This window comes from Bos mutus, chromosome 16 (assembly GCF_027580195.1).
Source record: "Bos mutus isolate GX-2022 chromosome 16, NWIPB_WYAK_1.1, whole genome shotgun sequence".
Classification (NCBI taxonomy): domain Eukaryota; kingdom Metazoa; phylum Chordata; class Mammalia; order Artiodactyla; family Bovidae; genus Bos; species Bos mutus.
Window position 1 is genome coordinate 51106292 of NC_091632.1, and position 21964 is coordinate 51128255.

Consider the following 21964-nt stretch of genomic DNA (forward strand, 5'->3'; position numbering starts at 1 on the left):
GGGATCTTCCCGACCTAGGGATGGAACCCGTGTCTCCTGCACTGGCAAGCAGATTCTTCACCACTGAGCCACCAGGGAAGCCCCAAGGATGTGGACTTGATGTTACAAACTATGTTACTATTCAAGTCTTTATAGAGCAAGGTTGAGTCTTAGTTGAGAAGAGGGCAGAGGAGCCCGTCCAGTTAAAGTAAAGACTCTCTGTCACTTATCAATTAAATTACTTAGTAAGCGCTTCCTCCACTTCTGGAAGTCTACAGGAAGGGTCCAAAGAATGTATACCTCAAGTTGCACTTTCTGTGTTCCTGGAACCACGTGCAGCGCCTGTTAAGAGCCAGGGTAAGCAGCACAACACAAGCACTAGGGACAATTCCAGCCAGGACCCTTTTTAAGTTTGGAAACCTCAACATAAACACAGGGCGGCGTTCTCCCAGCTTCAGCGCCTGGACCTGAGGCCGCAATTGGGAGAGATCCACGACTCCATCAGCCTGCGAAAGGAGCTCAACGAGCGTTCCGGGAGCCATGCCCTGTGAGGCAGCTGAGCCAGCTCCGCTCACCCTCCATAAGGACGCTTCGGAGTCCAGGGGCTGACTGCGGTGGCGGATACAGGTATCCAGGTGGCCAGGACCTGGTGACTCAGGCAGGAAGCGAGGAGCCGTGGGAAGCGGAGCAGACGTCGCAGAGGAGGTGACGTCACTTCTGGGCGGAGTCTCGGGCCATCCCGCGCAAATTGAAAAGTCCGGCCCTCCGTGCTGCGCTGCGTCCCTGCTTCTAGCTTTTGGCGCAGCTGGCTGGCGCGCTGCGGCACAGGTGAGTGCGGGCCGTGGCCTTGGGCTTCTGAGTCCGCACCTGGCTGCCATCGGACGGACGGGAGAAGAGGGACCTCCCCGGGAAGCAAGCGGAGCCAGCTGTGCAGAACACGCGGTAGATCCGGGCTGGTCCCCGCCCCTGCCTTGGATATCCCGGGTCTTAGGGGCAGAAGAGGAGCATCTGGCAAGTTACTAGACCCTGCAGCGGCCCTGGGAGACGGTGCGGGGGTATATGGGCCAGGGGAGGGCGCTCAGCCAGACCAGGGCTGCGGTTTGGCTGACTGAAGGAGGGTCCTTTCGTTTTCCTGAGGAAGCTACCAGGGCAGGCTTACCTGCAAGCTCCCACCTTCCAAATGCTTGACAAGTATATTCTTCATGTTGTGCAGGCCAAAGGAACGTGTCTTCTGGAAAGGGCGTGTGGGCCCCCCTTCCAGTCCGTGAGAGAGGCTGGAGCGATGACGTTGTGCTGTCAGTACTGCCGGGTGCCGCGGGCGGTCCCCTGAGGACGCTTTGTGCCTAAAACCCCCGATCTCCTCCATTGTTTCATCGTGCTAAAGAGGAAACATTTAGGAGAAAGTTGTAAGTTTCACGAAATATATGTATTGTGTCGGGCTTCCCTGGTAGCTCAGTGGTAAAGAATCCGCCTTGGGGATTCCCAGGTGGCGCTAGTGGTAAAGAACCCGCCTGTGCAGGAGACAAGAGATGAGAGTTCGATCACTGGGTGGGGAAGATCCCCTGCAGGAGGAAATGGCAACCCACTCCAGTATTCTTGCCTGGAGGTCCCATGGACAGAGGAGTCTGGCAGCCTACGGTCCATGGGGTCGCAAAAGAGTTGGACACGGCTTGGCGACTAAGCACCAGCATACACTATGTCAATTTTCCTCAGAAGAAGAAAACTCTTTTTAGGAACCTCTGAGAGGTCGGAGACTAATTGTTTTTCATAAATTGTGGTGTGAGGACCTCCTGCATCCAAATGACCTGCCTTGTTTAAAATGCAGAATTCCCACCTCACTCGAGGACTAATGAATCATAGTCCCTAGGAGTGGAATTTAGACTGTAGGAAGAACTGAAATTTGAAGACTGCTGTACTAGACTATCAGAACTTTGATACAGGGTATCATCAGCATGAGTCTGTCTTTTGATCTTGTACATTCTTCTTTTCCTCCCAGACTTAATACCTCTTGTGAGAGATTTATTTTAGGAAATGCTAAGCAACTGCTCAGTTTTTGTCACGGGGTTTGGAGGAGGGGACAGTAATTGCTAGGGAAAGGATTGGCAGCTACAGATTTCTGTATAGAAAGGAGGCTTGGGGCTGCAACTTGGATGGAAGATGGTGGAAAGCTAAAACATTTTTCTCGAAACTAATTGGACAGTAGGTGCAGTTTCTCCTTATTTGGGGATAGTTTTCAGAGAGTCTGATGGAGTTGCCCCTGGGCACCACCACTGCTTATTAACAGAATGTTGGTTTCTTGGAATAAAGCATTCTGATGGTGGTAAATTTCAGTCCTAAAAAAGTACACCTTTAGTTCTAGAATTGTTTGTTTTATTTTTCAGTTGAAATGTCTTATGAAGTATTTTGCATGTTATTTCATATAATGCCTGTGCAGATGCAGGTGATATCATAGCATATACAGTTTTATAGATGTTATAAAGCAATGCCTTTTTGGAGAGAAGACAGACTCATACTTTTTTAGTACCTTCTACCTGCTTTGTTCAGTGTTAAGGGCTTAGAGTAAACATGATTCCAAATGGGAAAGCACTTTAGAAAGAATAAACACTAAGGAACTATCAAGTGGCATTAGATTAGGATACTAGACTATGGAGGTTGTTTGACAGAGAGGGGCCCACTTAAAATATTAAAGAGCAGTGATTCTCAAATATCTGAACAATAACAGTTGCTATATCAATTTCCAAGCTCTTTTCTTTATTTTTCCAAAACTGCAGTAAATATATTTTGCTTTAAATTTTGCTGTTTTCCCTTTCTCTTTTTATATCATATAGTTAACTTGGCACTATGGGGATACACGGATTGCTGCAATTTATCAAAGAAGCTTCTGAACCTATCCACATAAGGAAGTATAAAGGGCAGGTGGTAGCTGTGGATACATATTGCTGGCTTCACAAAGGAGCTGTTGCTTGTGCAGAAAAGCTAGCCAAAGGTGAACCTACTGATAAGTAAGTTTGGATCTTATATTAATTCTTTGCCAGTTAAGAATGAGACTTACAATGACCTTTTTTCAGAAAGGAGTCATTTTTATTCAGTGCAGGGTTTATTAAGAAGTGAGAATATATGCTTTAGAATATTGCCAAGGAACATTTCCCTCTTTGATGTAGGTCTAGTTTCCATTCTTTCTAATAAGCCAGAGTATTAGGACACTAATGGACAAAGGCCAAAGACTCTCTTCTTTTTTCTATTATCTAAGGTAAAACTTTTTAACAATATTCTACAAATCCATGGTGATTTCACAATTCATAGGCAACACATTTGCTAAGCCCTGTTAGCCAAACAAGGCAGTTGTTTCTAAGGGACATGGTGTTCTCATTCCCTTTTACTTCACTTGGGGCCAAAAATTGTGGCCATCCTGATATCCAGTCATAACTCTGTGCCTTCATTTGAGGCAGGACAAATGCCTTCTTTATTTTTTAAATAGAAACACTAGAAAAACAAGCAAGCATAGTTTTTAGACAGAGATTTTCCACAGGGATTTGGACACTATTATGTATTTTCTTTTCTGCAATGCATGCTTTATCTCCTAGAGTAAAGGCTCACAGATCTTAGTCCGATGTACTTAAGCACAAAGGACATTAATGATCCTTTTTGTTTACAGAAAATGGAGGAGGGGGTGGGGATGGACAGCAATAGAGAAATCATTATTGAAAAGTAGCTGTGTGTTTGGGGCTTTCAGGCCTATCAAGTTAATTTGCCCAAAAGTGGGGAGTCTGGGCATTTCAGCCACTCTCAACTGTTGTAATCATTTTTGGAAAGTGATTTGTTTTCTACCACTGAATTTGAATGGGACGACAGAGGATGAGATTGTTGGATGGCATCACCGACTCAATGGACATGAGTTTGAGTAAGCTCAGGGAGCTGGTGATGAACAGGGAAGCCTGGCGTGCTGCAGTCCATGGGGTCACAAAGAGTCCGACATGACTGAGTGAACTGAACTGAATTTGAGCAGTAGCAGTAATAGTTCAAAACTGCAAGTTTTTCAGTGCTGCCTTCAGTGTTTCTTTTAATTCTCTTCCCTAGGAGGAGAACTTTATCTCCTATTTATTGGTATTTGTTAAGGGTTCTAATATTTTTGAGTAACTGGAAGAGCTATCCAGAGTGCAGGGGATATCTTTTATTACCAGATGAACTCCACAGGTCCGGCCTCTGGCAACCACAAGCCTGTAGTCTAGATCGCCTCCTTTGTTGACGATCAGCTGTCCAGAGGTGTGTGAGTTTATTCTTGTGCTGTGTATTTTATTCCATTCATCTCTGTGCCTGTTTTTGTGCTGATACTGTGTTGTTTTGATTACTATAGCTTTGCAGTATTGTGTGAAGTCTGGGAAGTTAAGCAGGAGCCTCTTGCTTTGGTTTTTTTTTTCTCAAGATTGCTTTGGCAATTCTAGGTCTTTTATGGTTACATTTAAGTTTTAGGATTATTTACTCTAGTTTTGGGGGAAATGTCATTGGTATTTTCATAGATATTGCATTAAATCCATAGGTTGCTTTGGGTCATATGCCATTTTAACAATATTAATTCTTCCAATTAAAAGAGCATGGGATATCTTTCCATTCTTTGAGTCATCTTCAGTTTCCTTTTAATGTTTTATACTTCTCAGCATATGTCTTTCACCTCTTTGGTGAGATTTATTCCTAAGTGTTTCAAAAGGGATTGTTTGTTTTCATTCCCTTTCTGCCATTTCATTGTTAATATATAAGAACACAACTGATTTTGTATGTTAATCTTGTATCCTGCTACCTTGCTAAGTTCGTTTATCAGTTCCCCTGGTTTATGTATGGAGACTTCAGGGTTTTCTATTCATAGTATCATGTCTTCACTACCAATTTAAATACATTTTATTTCTTTTTCTTATCTGATTGCTGTGGATAAGACTTCCAGTATTATGTTGAAGAGAAGTGGTGAGAGAGGATATCCTTGTTTTGTTTCAGATTTTAGTGGGAAGGCTTTGAGCTTTCACTGTTGAGTATTATATTCACTGTGGGTTTGTCATAAATAACTTTTTATTATGTTGAGATATGTTCCCTCTATACCCACTTTCATAAGGGTTTTTATCATGAATGGATGTTGAATTTTGTCAGATATTTTTTCTGTGTCTATTGAGATGATCATGTGGTTTTTGTCTTTTCTTTTGTTGATGTGATGTATCACCTTGTTTGATATACATGTGTTGAACCATCCTTGTGACCCTGGAATGACTCTACACATAGTAATTTTAATTGTCTTGCCAGAATAAAAATCTAAATGCAATACATGATTCTTGTTTGCATCCTGCACTGGGGGAAAACTGTAGCAGAGCTGTGCTACAGTCAACTTACATGAGCTTCCTATACACCATCTTCTCCCAGTTCAGCATTTAATGAGCCTATGTTAGTAGTTTATCCACCATTGTAGAATACGCATGTCAAGGCAATTGACAAACGCTACAAATCAGGCACCCCTTTCCCCAGAACTGGTTGTTGCACGTTTATTAGGTCACCACTGGTTATAACCTTACTGAGACAATTGGATAAATTTTAATATAGACTGTATATTAGATAATATTATATTACTATTAGATTTCTTGGGTATAATAATGGTGTTGTTGGAGAAATCAGGTATTCTACTGTTCTTTTAACTTTTCAATAGATTTGAAATTTCTCAAAGCAAAAGAAAACGGGTGGGAGGGTGGAGAGGTAAAAAGATTAGATTTAGAATAATGCAATGTGAGAACTTCAGGAATGTAAAAGTCTTAAATCTACACCTGAAGAAAACATATAGCCAGTAGCCCATTAGGATCCAAGGCAGGATTTGAATCCAAGTCTAAATTAGAGTTTATATTTCTTAATTATTTTTCTTCATTTTCATAGGTATGTAGGATTTTGTATGAAATTGGTAAATATGTTACTATCTCATGGAATCAAGCCTATCCTGGTATTTGATGGATGTACTTTACCTTCTAAAAAGGAAGTGGAAAAGTCTAGAAGAGAGTAAGTGATACCTTAATGTAATTATTTAAGGTTTGACATTGTGGTCTCTATGATACTAATTTCTCTTTTGTTTTAGTTTGTCAAGGCTTGTTTTAAACTCGTACCTAAATGGATTTCCTTAAATGTTCCATGTATGCTGGAAAGGAAAGTATTCCTCAGTTACTGAGTGGATAGTTTTATGTCTGTCCAGTAAATCAAGCTTATTGGTTGTAGTATTCAAATCTTCCATATCCTTATTGATTTTTTGAATGTTTTTTTAAATGTGTGTCTACTTAATCTTACTTAATGAGCTTCCCTGGTAGCTCAGCTGGTAAACAATCTACCTGCAAAGCAGGAGACCCCAGTACGATTCCTGGGTCAGGAAGATCCCCTGGAAAAGGGATAGACTACCCACTCCAGTATTCTTGGGCTTCCCTGGTGACTCAGACAGTAAAGAATCCGCCTGCAATGCAGGAGACCTGGGGTCAATCCCTGGGTTGGGAAGATCCCCTGGAGAAGGGAATAGCTACCCACTCCAGTATTCTGGCCTGGAGAATTCCATAAACAGAGGAGCCTGACTGGCTGTAGTGGAGGCACAAAGATTCAGACACAACTGAGCAACTTTCACTTTACTTAATCTATCAATTACTAAGAAAAGTATGTTAAAATTTCACTATAATAGTGGAATTGTCAGTTCCCTTGTAGTTCTGTCCATTTTTTTTCCTGCTTTGTTTGTTTTGAAGCTATTTTATCGGTAGCATTCAGGTTTAGAATTTGTTATTTTTTTGGCATATAAGAACAATATGCACTGACTTTTTAAATTTCTGTGCTTTTTTGTTCTAAAGTCTATTATGTCTGATGTTAATATAGCCATAACAATTTTCTTTTGTATGTTTCTAATTTCTTTTTCTGTTGACTTTTACTATGTCATTGGTTTTAAGTTTGTCTTTTATAAAGAATACATCACTGTAATTTTTTTTAATTGATTCCGTCAGTCTTTGTCATTTTTAAAACTGTAGTTTTATTCTTTTTACCTTGATCTTAATTACTAATATATACCTCCTACCTTGTTTGATTTCTGGGTTGATTGTTTTTTCCACTCTTATTGTTGTCCCTTATTTCTAGTTGAAAAGTGATGTACTCTATTTTTATTCTTTTAGTAGTTTTAATTGAAATTGTATCTCATATTTAACTCAACAGAATCCAGTATTTTTACAGTAGACTTTAAAAAGGATTTCTGTATTTTCTTTTAAGAATTTTAGTGAAGCATTTTAGTGAAGCGTCTGTTCTACTACTTTCATCGATTCTTGTTTTTATCCTCTGTTGGTTTTTAGGAGTCATTATGCTGTACAGGAGACACCACTGGGCGTAGTTGTTAAAGCTAGTGTGAGTCAGCCCCAAATAGAAGTAAACCTCACTAAGTGGGGTTGGTAAATTGTACCTTTATAATGGAAAGTTAGTTTTAATGGTATAAAAGCCGTGACTTACATTTTCTTAACGTGTCTTCATTACTTCACTTTCTTTTGACATGTAGCAGTGCTGTGAGAAAGTCTGATGATTAGCTTGTGCATATGGGCACTGTAAATCCGTGTTCTTTTTGTCTACAAGCCCAAAAGATCTGGGTTAGCATAGTCAAGGAACAGGTGTGCACGTTCATATGAGTCAAGCATTTTTTATTCCAGAAAAAATTCTTGAATACAATTCAAGGGTATAATATTGTAATATTTTGAGTCCTCTTCTCACTTTTTTTTTTTTTTTTTCAATCTTGCAGAAGACGACAAGCCAATCTCCTTAAGGGAAAGCAGCTTCTTCGTGAAGGGAAGGTCTCAGAAGCCAGAGAATGTTTCATACGGTCTATTAATATCACACATACTATGGCCCACAACGTAATTAAAGTGAGCTAAATAAGAAGCTAAAGTAACAGATTACACGGTTCATTTAGGTTAATGGGAGAGCAAGGAGGTGAAGGGAGGAGGATTATTCTGGGTCTAACCTTTAGGAAAGCTGGTTGTCAGAGGAAGAAGAGAAGAATATCTAGGTAGAAGAGAGGAGTTTTTTCCAGCAGTTTTTTCCAGCAATTTCCAAAGAAGAAATCCTGAGGAACAAACAGCTCAGCTCTCACTTTCTAGATGAGTCACTTACATAGATAAATGTTTTCTGCAGAGACAGAAGGAATAAATTCCTAGAGGTTCAATCCCACCCCACTCTCATAATCTTCAACACTTACTCTTGAGTGTCTGTCAGAGATCTCTTGAAGTCAACTGGCCAGCTCAGGAGATTTGCAGCAGATCAGTTCCACTTGACCTGCTTCTTAGAAGCTTCTTTCCTTATTATCTATTACCATAAATCTTAGTGTCAGCACACCCACAGTCACAGCCCATACAATCCCTTTTCAGGTCTGTGTTCAAACTATTTGATAAACAAATGGGAAGATAGATAGTTGTAGAGTCTGTTAGTTTCATCAGTTCAGTGTCAGGCTTGTGTTCTGCGGTAAGAGATTGTGGGGAAACAAGTGACTTGTGTTCTTTAGAGCACAATCATTCTTAAGATGGTAGATTTCTATAATTTGAAAAATTGAGTTTGCAGCTTGTATCCCCCCACCCCTGCCAAATGTATAGCAATATTTCTTTTTCCCTAATTCATACATTGATTTTTAAAAAAGATTTATTAGCAGCTATATGATTCAATATATAGGACTACATATAGCTCAATATGCCATCAAATTTGGAAAACTCAGCAGTGGCCACAGGACTGGAAAAGGTCAGTTTTCATTCCAATCCCAAAGAAAGGCAATGCCAAAGAATGCCCAAACTACCGCACAATTGCACTCACCTCACATGCTAGTAAAGTAATGCTCAAAGTTCTCCAAGCCAGGCTTCAGCAATATGTGAACCGTGAACTTCCAGATGTTCAAGCTGCTTGTAGAAAAGGCAGAGGAACCAGAGATCAAATTACCAACATCTGCTGGATCATGGAAAAAGCAAGAGAGTTCCAGAAAAACATCTATTTCTGCTTTATTGACTATGCCAAAGCCTTTGACTGTTTGGATCACAATAAACTGTAGAAAATTCTGAAAGAGATGGGAATACCAGACCACCTGACCTGCCTCTTGAGAAACCTATATGCAGGTCAGGAAGGAACAGTTAGAACTGGCCATGGAACAACAGACTGGTTCCAAATAGGAAAAGGAGTATGTCAAGGCTGTATATTGTCACCCTGCTTATTTAACTTATATGCAGAGTACATCATGAGAAACGCTGGGCTGGAAAAAGCACAAGCTGGAATCAAGATTGCCGGGAGAAATATCAATAACCTCAGATATGCAGATGACACCACCCTTATGGTAGAAAGTGAAGAGGAACTCAAAAGCCTCTTGATGAAAGTGAAAGTGGAGAGTGAAAAAGTTGGCTTAAAGCTCAATATTCAGAAAACGAAGATCATGGCATCTGGTCCCATCACTTCATGGCAAATAGATGGAGAAACAGTGTCATAGTTTATTTTTGTGGGGCTCCAAAATCACTGCAGATGGTGACTGCAGCCATGAAATGAAAAGACGCTTACTCCTTGGAAGGAGAATTATGACCAACTTGGATAGCATATTGAAAAGCAGAGACATTACTTTGCCAACAAAGGTCCGTCTAGTCAAGGCTGTGGTTTTCCCTGTGGTCATGTATGGATGTGAGAGTTGGACTGTGAAGAAGGCTGAGCGCCAAAGAATTGATGCTTTTGAACTGTGGTGTTGGAGAAGACTCTTGAGAGTCCCTTGGACTGCAAGGAGATCCAACCAGTCCATTCTAAAGGAGATCAGTCCTGGGTATTCTTTGGAAGGAATGATGCTAACGCTGAAACTCTAGTACTTTGGCCACCTCATGCGAAGAGTTGACTCATTGGAAAATACTCTGAAGCTAGGAGGGATTGGGGGCAGAAGGAGAAGGGGACGATAGAGGATGAGATGGCTGGATGGCATCACCAACTCGATGGACGTGAGTTTGGGTAAACTCTGGGAGTTGGTGATGGACAGGGAGGCCTGGCGTGCTGCGATTCATGGGGTCGCAAAGAGTCGGACACGACTGAGTGACTAAACTGAACTAATAGTTCAATATTTAGGACTAAAAGTAGAAACCTGTACTTCAAAGGAAATAATACTAGCATGTATTCAATACATGTTGAGGCTGGTGATAAATTGGTTTGATACAGGAAGTTGTTCAGTGCTTTCCAGATGCTGTTCTTGAGACTGACTCATCCTTTCTCACAGGCTGCTCGGTCTCAGGGAGTAGATTGTCTTGTGGCCCCATATGAAGCGGATGCGCAGCTGGCCTATCTTAACAAGGCTGGCATTGTACAAGCTGTGATTACGGAGGACTCTGATCTCCTTGCTTTTGGCTGTAAAAAGGTACCTAACATAAATAAAGGTGCTGAAGTTTTTATCTTATATAATACCTGCAACTAATATCTACTTGTGATGTTAATAATAATTTTATTTAAAATGGGAAGAAAGGTTTTGCTGCTTGACATTTGTATAATCTGAATGATTTTTCAGATTAAGCCCTTAAAGTTAGAGGATTTTGTTGTTTTCTCTAAATTCTGTAGTGGTATGTAGCCTTATTTTTTAAAAACGATTACTTATATGCTTTATAGTTCTCAATTAGATTAGATGAATAAGCTAACTTATCTACTAATGAGATGCTTTGCAGTTTTTTAAAATTATGTATAAAACTTTAATGGAAATTTTTATTATGATATTAAGATACAAAACTATACGTTGATCTCATTTTTGTTAATATCTATTTTATATTATCTATTTCATAAATGACTAGAAGGATCTGTGAAAAGGTTGATGCTGGGTAATAGTGATAGATAAGACATTTGGGGCAATTTCTGTTTTCTTCCTGAATTTCTGTTTTCCAAATTTTCTACAAGTAACATGTATTACTTTAAGACTAAGCAAAGGGTTACTTTAATATGTAAAAGTGGAGGGTAAGGAGAAGATGCTTTTTGTAAGAATTGCTGTTTGACATGATAACCCGGTAGTGCAGGTAGGGAGTAGGTGCAGAAAGAGCCTTCTTTACACCAGAGGCTAAACGATCGAGTGCTGGCATATGACTTTGTCCAGCCATGGCCTGTGTTTCAATTTAACTTATTTGCAAATTTCACAATAATTACCTGGCCTACGTATCTGTCTGCTCACGTATGATAAAGAACAGGAAAGATTTCTTAGAAATGCTGCAGTGGATTAGATGATGAAAAATAAAAATGACTCTTACAGGTGTTCACAGTTTCCCTTCCTCTTGAAGGTTATTTTAAAAATGGACCAGTTTGGAAATGGACTAGAAGTTGATCAGGCTCGTCTGGGAATGTGCAAACAGCTTGGGGATGTGTTCACAGAAGAGAAGTTCCGTTACATGTGCATTCTTTCAGGCTGTGACTATCTTTCATCACTGCGTGGAATTGGATTAGCCAAGGCCTGCAAACTACTAAGACTAGCCAACAATCCAGATATTTTAAAGGTAAGAGTGATTTACCAACTCTTGTGTTCAGTTTCTAAGCAATTCTTAAGTAATAGATGAATCAATCAGAATGTGGATCTTAAATATTCTATTATATCCATAACCAATATTGTGTCATTGAAAGGAGAAATGATTAAAACACTACAGCTTTGCTTTCAGCAGCAGATGAATCCTGTTTTTAGCAGTTGACAGAAGATTAGTAGTAGTTTTTTGAAAATGAAGACTAATATAAAGAAACTTCAGGATAAGATATTCTAGGGTTGAATTAATGTTAAAATGCACGATTTTTTTTTTGTTTCTGTCCTATTACTCTGTAGTAACGGTTCTCAAAGTTTTTGGTCTCAAAAGGATCCCTTTACACTCTTAAAAACTCTTTGTGACAATTATTTTTGTTTATATGGGTTATAGCTATTGAAATTTACTGAGTCAGAAATTGAAAGAGAAGAATTTTAATGTTTATTAATTCACTTAAAATTAACAATAATTAATGCATTGCATTTTAACATTGATATCGTATTTTTATGAGAAGTAGTCTTCTAAAAAAATGAAAGTTATGAGAGGAATTGCACATTTATGTAAATCTCTTTAACATGGCTTAATAAAATATAGCCAGATTCCTACTTCTTCATACAGTTTAAGGAAGTGTCATGTATTTTCTAAAGAAACTCTGAGACCTCATTACATCACTGCTGTATAGATTCTCTGATGTCTTTTCCTTAAAAAATGAAGTAGATTATTCCTACCCTCACTGTACCTTGGGTATTTCTCTTAAGCCCTTAGAGTTTGCAGAGCAGAATTTCCAAGATTATAAAATGTGAGTCCTCAGGGCCAAGGGTGGTGTACTGAAGTAGACAGATCTCAAGGTTGGGAGATAGTAGCAGATTTTGAAATAGAGCAACATGTACTAGCCTGTGACTTCAGGATCACTTCAGGTCTCTGGGTCTTCTCTTCTTCATCTCTTCCAGCTTTAATCATCCATGACTCTAATAGAAGTTAAAATGTTGACTTCTTTTTTGAAATATGATCTACAAATATTTGTGGGTTTTTTTTTGTTTGTTTGTTTTTTTAATTCTCAGGTAATTGTGTGTTTTGTTTTTGCTTTCTGGATGAAAGAGACTTTGAAGGCGAAGAACATATCTTTGAATTTTAAGTCATGATGTGTTTACCGGTTGAGGTTTTTAATGTAGCTGTATGATGGCCTAGACGGGGTGAATGGGAGAAAGGTCCAAGAAGGAGGAGATATGTATACATGTGGCTGATTCACTTCATTGTACAGCAGAAACTAACACAACATTGTGAAGCAATTATTCCACCCACCCCCCCAAAAAAAGCAATTGATTTTTCTATCCCTCCTCATCCTTCTCTAATGTAAAGTGATGGATCTTGGGAATAATACTTCCCCTATTCTTTATCTTCAGGTATTAAATAACTCATAAATATATTTATACTCATTATTAGGTCGTCAGGAAAATTGGACATTATCTCAAGATGAACATAACAGTACCAGAAGATTACATCAAAGGATTTATTCGGGCCAACAATACCTTCCTCTATCAGCTAGTTTTTGATCCCATCAAAAGGAAACTCATCCCTCTGAATGCCTATGAAGATGATGTTGATCCCAAAATACTAAGCTATGCTGGGCAGTATCCTTTCTGAACCAGAATGGTAGAACTTTGCACTCCTTCCATATCTTTGTGGTGGTATTTTTAGCTAGACATTCAGTCAAAAGCTGGCAAATTGTTTTTGGCTTTCTTTTTTTTTATATAGTGGAATCTTTATTTTGTTAAATTTAATTATCATGTGAGTTAAAAATTTAGAGTAACTATTTGTTTATAAACCTGAAGCTCATCCATTATAACTTGCTAATTACTTAGGTTGATTTGACAGAAACATGTACAGTCAGTCACTTAAAGTACATACTCCAGAGGTGGCACTGAAGAGAAGCACTCATGGTAAGCAAGCTCAGTTAATCAGGAAGAACGCTTTGGTCATGTGAGTACACCAGTTGAGGATGCTGTCCACAGAGCCACTGGCCACGTACATACAGGGTGATGTGGAGCTGTGAGTCACCTGGGCAGGGCTTTCCTCTCCATCTCCCTTGACAGGGAATAACTGATGCCGTGGGGCTTTGCTTCAGAAAATCGCCAACTCCTGCTGTGACTAGTAAACTATCATGTGGTTTCAGTGAAGCCAAATGTGGAAAGGAAGTAGGGTCCTTTGAAGTCATAAACCTGAAGGTTTTCTCTGACAATAGACCACACTTTGCTGTCTTAATACAGTATTGTTTGTTTGGTTGTTAGTAAAATTGTTTTTCCTTAATCTTACCAACCTAGGTATGTTGATGATTCTATAGCTCTTCAAATAGCACTTGGGAATAAAGATATAAATACTCTCGAGCAGATCGATGACTACAATCCAGACACTGCCATGGTAACATATTAAAGACTTCTTTCTAAAAGCATGTTTTGTTATTGCTTAGGAACTAATACTAAAGGCAAATCTTCACTTAGTAAACATCTTTTAAACATTTCTACATGCAAGCACCGTACAGAGTGTTGATTGAAAACAACTCAATTCTAGAGAAAATATGTCTCTTAGAACCAATGGGTATATTGGTTAATTTTCTTAAAAAGTGACCACATAATATATGACCTTTATACTTGAACATTTTTTTTGAATATACCAAGTGCTTAGTGCCTTTTTCTCATCTCACCCAATCCTACCTCTAGCATTTGGCATTGTTGAAGACTCAAATCTAGAAATACCTCTCGGGAGTAAAAACTTTTTTTTCTCTCAATCACAGTTTAGCAGTACTTACCGAGTACCTCTGCTGTATGTCATTCAGTCCTTTCCTGTTTTCTTCTACTTTTTCCCAATAGTATGTCTCTTGTGATGTATGCTCCCATCGTTCTCTCTTTTCTGTTCATATTTCCAGATTCTGTTCTCTCTTATGTTCAAATTTATTCCTTAATAAGTTCTTACGACTCTAATTGGAGAAGGAAATAGCAGCCCACTCCAGTATTCTTGCCTGGAGAATGCTATGGACAGAGGAGCCTGACAGGCTACAGTCCATGGGGTCACAAGAATTGGACACGACTTAGCAACTAAACCACCACCACCTTGACTCTAATTATCTCATTTTATGCAGAGAACTTGCACATCTTTAACAGTCTCTAATCTGTGTACCAGCCACAATAATTGTAAATGTCTCCTGTGTCTACATAAGTACTTTCTTATAACCTTAAATCTATCTACAATAAAAAGCAAACTCTATTTCTTATCAGCTTTTTATAACCTTTATTCTTTTTAGCACTTATTACACCATAAATTCGGAGAAGGCAATGGCACATCACTCCAGTACTCTTGCCTGGAAAATCCCGTGGACGGAGGAGCCTGGTAGGCTGCAGTCCCTGGAGTCGCTAAGGGTCAGACACAACTGAGCGACATCACTTTTCACTTTTCACTTTCATGCATTGGAGAAGGAAATGGCAACCTACTCCAGTGTTCTTGCCTGGAGAATCCCAGGGACGGGGGAGCCTGGTGGGCTGCCGTCTGTGGGGTCGCACAGAGTCGGACACGACTGAAGCGACTTAGCAGCAGCAGCAACACCATAAATTATGTCTCAACCGTTTATTTTCTGATTCTTTCCAATAGACTGTAATCTTCATAAAGGCAGGATTTTGTGATATTCATTGCCATATTTTATTTACCATTTTTTGTAATGAATGAATGTCAGTTACATGATCTCTATTATTCTCTCAGACTATAAAATTTGGAATTTAATTTTTTTTAATTGAAGTATTGTTAACTTACAATATTATATGATTGACCCTTGAATAATATGGCTTTGAACTGTACACATCCACTTATTCATGGATGTTTTTCGATAGTAAATACTACAGTACTACAAAATCCCATGGACGGAGGAGCCTGGTGGGCTGCAGTCCAGGGGGTCGCTGAGAGTCGGGCACGACTGAGCGACTTGACTTTCACTTTCCACTTTCATGCATTGGAGAAGGAAATGGCAACCCACTCCAGTATTCTTGCCTGGAGAGTCCCAGGGACGGGGGAGCCTAGTGGGCTGCTGTCTACGGGGTCGCACAGAGTCGGACACGACTGAAGCGACTTAGTAGCAGCAGCAGCACACCATCCATGGTTGGTTGATTCCGCAGGTGATAGAGAACTATAAACACAGAGGGCCGACTGTCAGGTATACTCAGGTTAACCCTCACATTGTTCAAGGGTCAACTGTATTAGTTTCGATTCTACAATATAGTAATTTGATATTTCTGTAGATTATACTGCATACAAAGTTATTATAAAGTATTGACTATATTCACTGCTGTACATTACATCCTTGTAACTTATTTATTTTATACTTGGTCTTTTGTACCTCTTAATCTCCTTCATCTATTTTGCTCCTCCCCACCCCTGGCTTCTCTTTCATTGCTAAGTCCTCCTACTTCTTTTTTGTCTTTCTGGTTAATAGTTACTTCTTTCTCATAGTTTTTAGTCTAGTCCAGATCTTTACCTTTACTCACCATTCAGTTCTTTACTAAGCATTAATTATTATAATGAACATACTCTGGAATGTTCTGGAATATAAAGAAAAACAGAACATAATCCTTGCTTGTAACATACTCATTGTCTAAGGGAGAGACACGTGGTTATATACATAGAAATATGGTATGTCCCATAATAGAGATGTATTCTAGGCTCCATGGAGACAAAGGGGATGCACTTAACTCCACCGAAAGAGAGAATACCTTTTACTAATAATAAGAGACATTTATTGACCTGTTTTCTAAGTGCCATTCTAAGCACATTACACATAGTAACTTATTTACTCCGTAAAAAGCCTCTGAGGGCAGTACCATTATTTCTACTTTGCAGATGAGGAAACAATTAGAGATTAGGTGACTTGCCAGGTCATACATTTAATCAATGGGGAAGCTCTGACTCCAAGCCAAGCCCTCTACTGTCTCCTAATAGAGGAGCTAGAGTGTGTCCTGGATTTACAAAGATGAGTTGGGATTTTCAAAATGGGTGAGTGGTTTGAGGCTAAAGGAATAGCATGTATGGAAGAGGATAGCATATTAAAGGTACTCAAAGTAGTTCATTCTGGCTGGACTAAGAATGTCTCAGTGTTTACCAGCTAAATGAATCAGAGCACCTTGAGAAAGAAAACGAAATGAGCCTAAAGAAGATGGCCACAGAGAAACTGGTGACAAGTTGAGCATTGAGAAGAATCATTACTGTCAGCTGAAATAAGCCAAGCTTATTAAGACAGCACAAATGTATAATGGTACTAAAAAAGAACTTTATGTTCATCAGCTCAAATTACATAATCCTTATACTCAGGTTGCTGTTTCTTCTTTTCTGTTTCCTCTGTTCTGTTTCTGGAACTTCTATTAGTTAGATATTGGTTTTTCCTGGTCTTTAGATTCTGGAACTTTTCTATCTTATTCGTCTTTGTCTTCTTTTCTTTCTGGGGGAGACTTTTTTTCTATTTTGTCTTTCAACTTTGTGCTATCCAGTATGTTAGCCACTGACCACAGTTCAGTTCAGTCACTCAGTCGTGTCAGACTCTTTATGACCCCATAAATCGCAGCACGCCAGGCCTCCCTGTCCATCACCAACTCCCAGAGTTTACCCAAACCCCATTTCCATCGAGTTGGTGATGCCATCCAGCCATCTCATCCTCTATCGTCCCCTTCTCCTCCTGCCCTGAATCCTTCCCAGCATTAGGGTCTTTTCCAATGAGTCCACTCTTCGCATGAGGTGGCCAAAGTATTGGGGTTTCAGCTTCAACATCAGTCCTTCCAATGAACACCCAGGACTGATCTCCTTTAGAATGGACTGGCTGGATCTTCCAGTCCAAGGGACTCTCAAGAGTCTTCTCCAATACCACAGTTCAAAAGCATCAATTCTTATACATGACTACCGGAAAAACCATAGCCTTGACTAGACGGACCTTTGTTGGCAAAGTATGTGGTTATTTAAATTAACATTAAATTAAATTTTAGTTCTCCAGTTGCATTGGTCAGTTTTCAAGTCCTTAGTGGCTACCATGTTGGACAGCACAGAACTTTTCTATCATTACAGAAAATTCTGATGAATATTTAGTTTTTGCTGTCATTTTCACATCTAAGAACCCTTTCTAAGACCTTGTTTCATTTCATGAATATACTCTCCTCTTTCCCACTCCTCTCAGAAATTTAATATTAATTTTAATATTAAATACATGTACATTTTCTTGTACATTTCTCTTGTACATTTTCTTCTCTCTGCATTATTTCTGTTAGCTTTGGATTTTTTTTTTCCTATGTGTTTTGGCTTTTCTCTTTTATGGTGGAGACTTTTCTAACACCTAGCTTCTTGTCAGTTTCTTCCTATTTGGGAGAGGCACTGAGAAGCTTAACAAGCTTTGTGTAAATGAGTGGGGCTTATAGTCTTGGGTTTTATTACTCTTGGTTGAACTCGTTAGCAACAAGCTGACTTTGTTTTGTGAATTCTTCAACATCAGCATGTTTTCTTTGTACAGTTCTTTTTTCAAAAATGGGATCCTCCAATTTCTACTTAGCTATGTAAACATTTTAAGAGCAAGCTAGGGAAAATAAATTGGGGTGGACCAGGAAGGGGTGGATTTCCCTAGTGGCTTAGTCAGTAAAGAGTGCCTGCAATGTGGGAGACCGGGGTGTGATCCCTGGGTTGGGAAGATCTCAACCCAATGGCAACCCACTCCAGTATTCTTGCCTGGAGAATCCCATGGACAGAGGAGCCTGGTGGGTACAGTCCATGGGGTCACAAAAAGTTTGACACGACTGAGTGACTAACTTTCTTTTCTTTCTTTAGGAAGGGGTAGGGCTAGTGCCACCATTCAGTATTTAACCTTGCATTTGATCCCTGTGTAGACAAATGGCTCTTCTCACCTTTTGAAGTTTTTATGTTACTGTTTGTGGGTTTCGAAGGTCTGGTTGCTCTGAAGGCAGATGGGTATGAATTGACCATATTGGACAGATCAAAGATGACGGCCCAGGAGCCATATAATCCTTTTCTCAGCCCTCCCCCTATTTGCGGCCTCCATGGTACTTGGTTCAAGTCTTTCTCTAAGTTTCTGTATGTGGAATTAACATCATTCTTTTCTGCAGACACATGAGTTTGATCTTTCTTAAGCTACGTTCTTTATTTTTATCTTTTTATTGAGATATAGTTGATTTATAATATATGTTTCAGGTATACAACATAGTGATTCAGAATTTTTAAGGGTTATACTTTATAGTTATAAAATATTGGCTATATTCCCTGTATTGTACAGTATATCCTTGTAGCTTTTTTACACCTAATAGTTTGAACCTCTTAATCTCCACCCCGATCTTACCCCTCCCTCTTTGGGCTAGGTTCTTTAAATTTTTCTGTCTATACTCTTATCTTCACTATGGTTTGGAAATCACAGATATCTCCTAATTTTTCTGCAGAGGAAGTTTACATTTGTTTCTTCTTATTGGTTTGGGCGTGATTTTTTTCTTATTGAATTATTATTGACATATTAGTTTCAAGTGTACACATAGGGATTCCATATTTATATACATTAATAAATTATCATGATCAATCTAATTACCATCTTTCACCATACAGAGTTATTATAATTTTATTATTATTATTTGGCCATGCCAGCATGAGGGATCTTGGTTTTCTGATCAGGGATCGAACCAATGCCTCCTGCATTGGAAGCACAGAGTCCTAACTACCGGACCATGAGGGAAGTTCCACAATATTATTGACTGTACAGCCCTCCACATCCGTGGGCATCTGCAGATTCAACCAACCCAGATCCAATTAGATTGAATCCTTGGATGCAGAATCCATGGATGTGGAGGGCTGACAGTACTACTCCATTTTATGTAAGGGAGTTGAACATCATGGATTTGGATATCTGAAAGGATCCTATAACCAGTCCCCTGCAGCCACTAAGGGATGACTGTATTCTCTGTGCTGTACATTATAGCTATGTGACTTATTTACCTTATAATTGTAAATTTCTAGACTAAGGGGACTGAAAAGTCTTTATTCTGCTATCTTCTTTACACATTTGAATTACTGATATTAATATAATTTCATCAAGAATGATTCTCAAGTTTCTCCTTTGTCTCAGAAACTCAAAAGTAATTGGTTGTATTGCAAATGTTCAGATATCATTGGGAATGTTATGGATCACTAAGATGGCCATCCTTCATGAGACCAAATCCTTATCAGATCTTTTATTTCATGAGGACATTTCTTTCAGAACCACTAATTGTACATCAAACTAATTATTATTATTTATCTAAAATGTATTCTTCCCAATCAGATTTTCTACTCTGCTATTTCTCTTTTTTTAATGAAACCATCAATGAGATCTAATGCCATGACCTATACTGCTTAAGCTGTTTTTTATTATACCTTTTTTCTCAGTTGATTGTTGTTCATTCTTAAAATACATTGTGAATAATGTCACATTCGTTTTTATTTATTTTTATATTTAATCCTTTCTTTAACTGAAAGATTAGATTCCAAATTCAAGTGGGACTTTTGTCACGTGGAACTCACACCCTTAGTACCAGCATTTTTTATACCATTGTTAATTTTTCCCTTTGCCTCTTCTACTCTATTAGAGTATCATTGGCACCCTTTTAGCAGATCATTGTCATCTAAAATATATTTATTGTGAATAATTTGTATTAGCATTAAAAATGATTATTTACCAATCTTTACTGTCAATAAGCTCTTTCTCAGAGAAAGTTTTATGCATGACTCAGTGTAGACCAAAGTAGCTTTTTGTTTAATACATAGGTATTGTTCACTAATACTTGCCTATTTAATACATAGATATTGTCCACTAAAGAAGCTATTGTTTTGTAAATAAGATTGTTTCCATTTAAGCTCATCCAAGTTCTGAAGATACGATAGTTGATTAAATATATAATTTTATGGTTTTGATTTTCAGATCCTTTGTAAAGGGTATGTCAGTAATTAGAGGCTTATTTGCTATATGATTATTAAACTAAATATTGCATATTGAACTATTACTCACATTTTAAAATATTACTCACATTTTAAAAGTATTTTTTTTCTGGTCATACTTCTTCAAGTGTAATTTTATTTCTTGCACCGCTTATCTTAGGAAGATATATTTTTTTATTGCTTAAAATGATCTAACAAGTTTGACCCTCATTAGGAGAAAAACAGACCTAGGGATACAAGACACATTTAATGGAAAAGTATAGGACTAGCAAATGGGCTTCCCAGGCTGCTCAATGATCAAGAATTCACCTGCAATGCAGGAGACGTGGGTTCGATACCCTGGGTCAGGCAAATGCCCTGGAGAAGGAAATAGCAACGCACTCCAGTATTGTTCCTGGGAAATCCCATGGACAGAGGAGCCTGTCAGGGTGCAGTCCATGGGGTTGCCAAAGAGTCGGACATGACTTAGCAACTCAACAACAGCAAATAGGACTAGCAAAGTAGAAAGTGTTATTAGAGGATGGATATTTCATCAAAAGCAGTTCAAAGGAGTAATTTAATTATTTGCTTATAATTTATGTTGATACAGTGGGAAATGATTTAACCATTTTTCTTCTTTAAGTAACCTTTTTCTTTTTACTACTTTAGCCTGCCCAATCAAGAAGTCATAGTTGGACTGACAAAGCATGTCAAAAATCATCTAATATTAATAGCATTTGGCATAGGAATTATTGCCCTAGACGTGAACTGGATATTGTTTCAGATACTACAAAGGTGAAGGAAAATCCAAGTACTGTGGGCATTAAACAAGTGATTAGTATTAAAGGGTTAAATCTTCCAAGGAAGTCATCCATTGTAAAAAGACCAAGAAGTGGTATGTATTTTGTTTTTGTGAAATACTAGTGAGAACTGGTCACATTTTAGAAGTCTTTGTTAAATCTAAGGTTGTTAAGATTTTTTTTCCTGTTTCTTTTAGAAGTTTAATAATTTTAGTTCTTACATTTAGGCCTTTGATCCATTTTGAATTAATTTTTATATGGTGTGAGGTAAGGATCAAGGTTCACTTTTTTTTGTATATGGCAATTAAGTTGTTCTAACACCATTTGTTTAAATGATTATCCTTTTTCCATTGAATTGTCTTGGGTCATTTGTGGACTGTCAGTTGACCATATATGTGCAGGTCTCTTTCTGGGCTCTATTCTGTACCATTGATCTCCTCCTACTTTATGCCAGAAAAACTGTCCTGATTACTGTACCTTTATAGTCAGTCTTGAAATCAGGTAATGTGAGTCTGTAAGTTTGTTCTTCTTTTGAAAAGTTGTTTTGACTATTTTGTGTTCTTTGCATTTCCATACAGATTGAATCAACTTGTCAATTTCTTTAAAGAAAAAAAAAAGGAGCCTGCTAAGGTTTTGATTGGGATTTAGTTGAATCTATAGATTATTTTCCCAGGTGGTGCTAGTGGTAAA

The 21964-nt window shown here is 38.5% G+C and overlaps 1 protein-coding gene across 2 annotated transcripts in view; it reads left to right on the forward strand.

Annotated features, from left to right (window-relative positions):
* Positions 1-1197: 1197 nt before the first annotated feature.
* Positions 1198-21964, forward strand: part of EXO1 (exonuclease 1) — a 43553-nt gene continuing 22786 nt past the window's right edge. For both annotated transcript variants that reach the window (XM_070384486.1, XM_070384487.1), the window contains exons 1-9: positions 1198-1385; positions 2808-2981; positions 5884-6003; positions 7754-7877; positions 10238-10375; positions 11277-11489; positions 12948-13135; positions 13826-13922; positions 21144-21369. In XM_070384486.1, coding sequence (XP_070240587.1) covers positions 2821-2981; positions 5884-6003; positions 7754-7877; positions 10238-10375; positions 11277-11489; positions 12948-13135; positions 13826-13922; positions 21144-21369 — 1267 coding nt within the window. In that variant the 5' untranslated portion in view covers positions 1198-1385; positions 2808-2820. The remainder of the gene's footprint in view (positions 1386-2807; positions 2982-5883; positions 6004-7753; positions 7878-10237; positions 10376-11276; positions 11490-12947; positions 13136-13825; positions 13923-21143; positions 21370-21964) is intronic.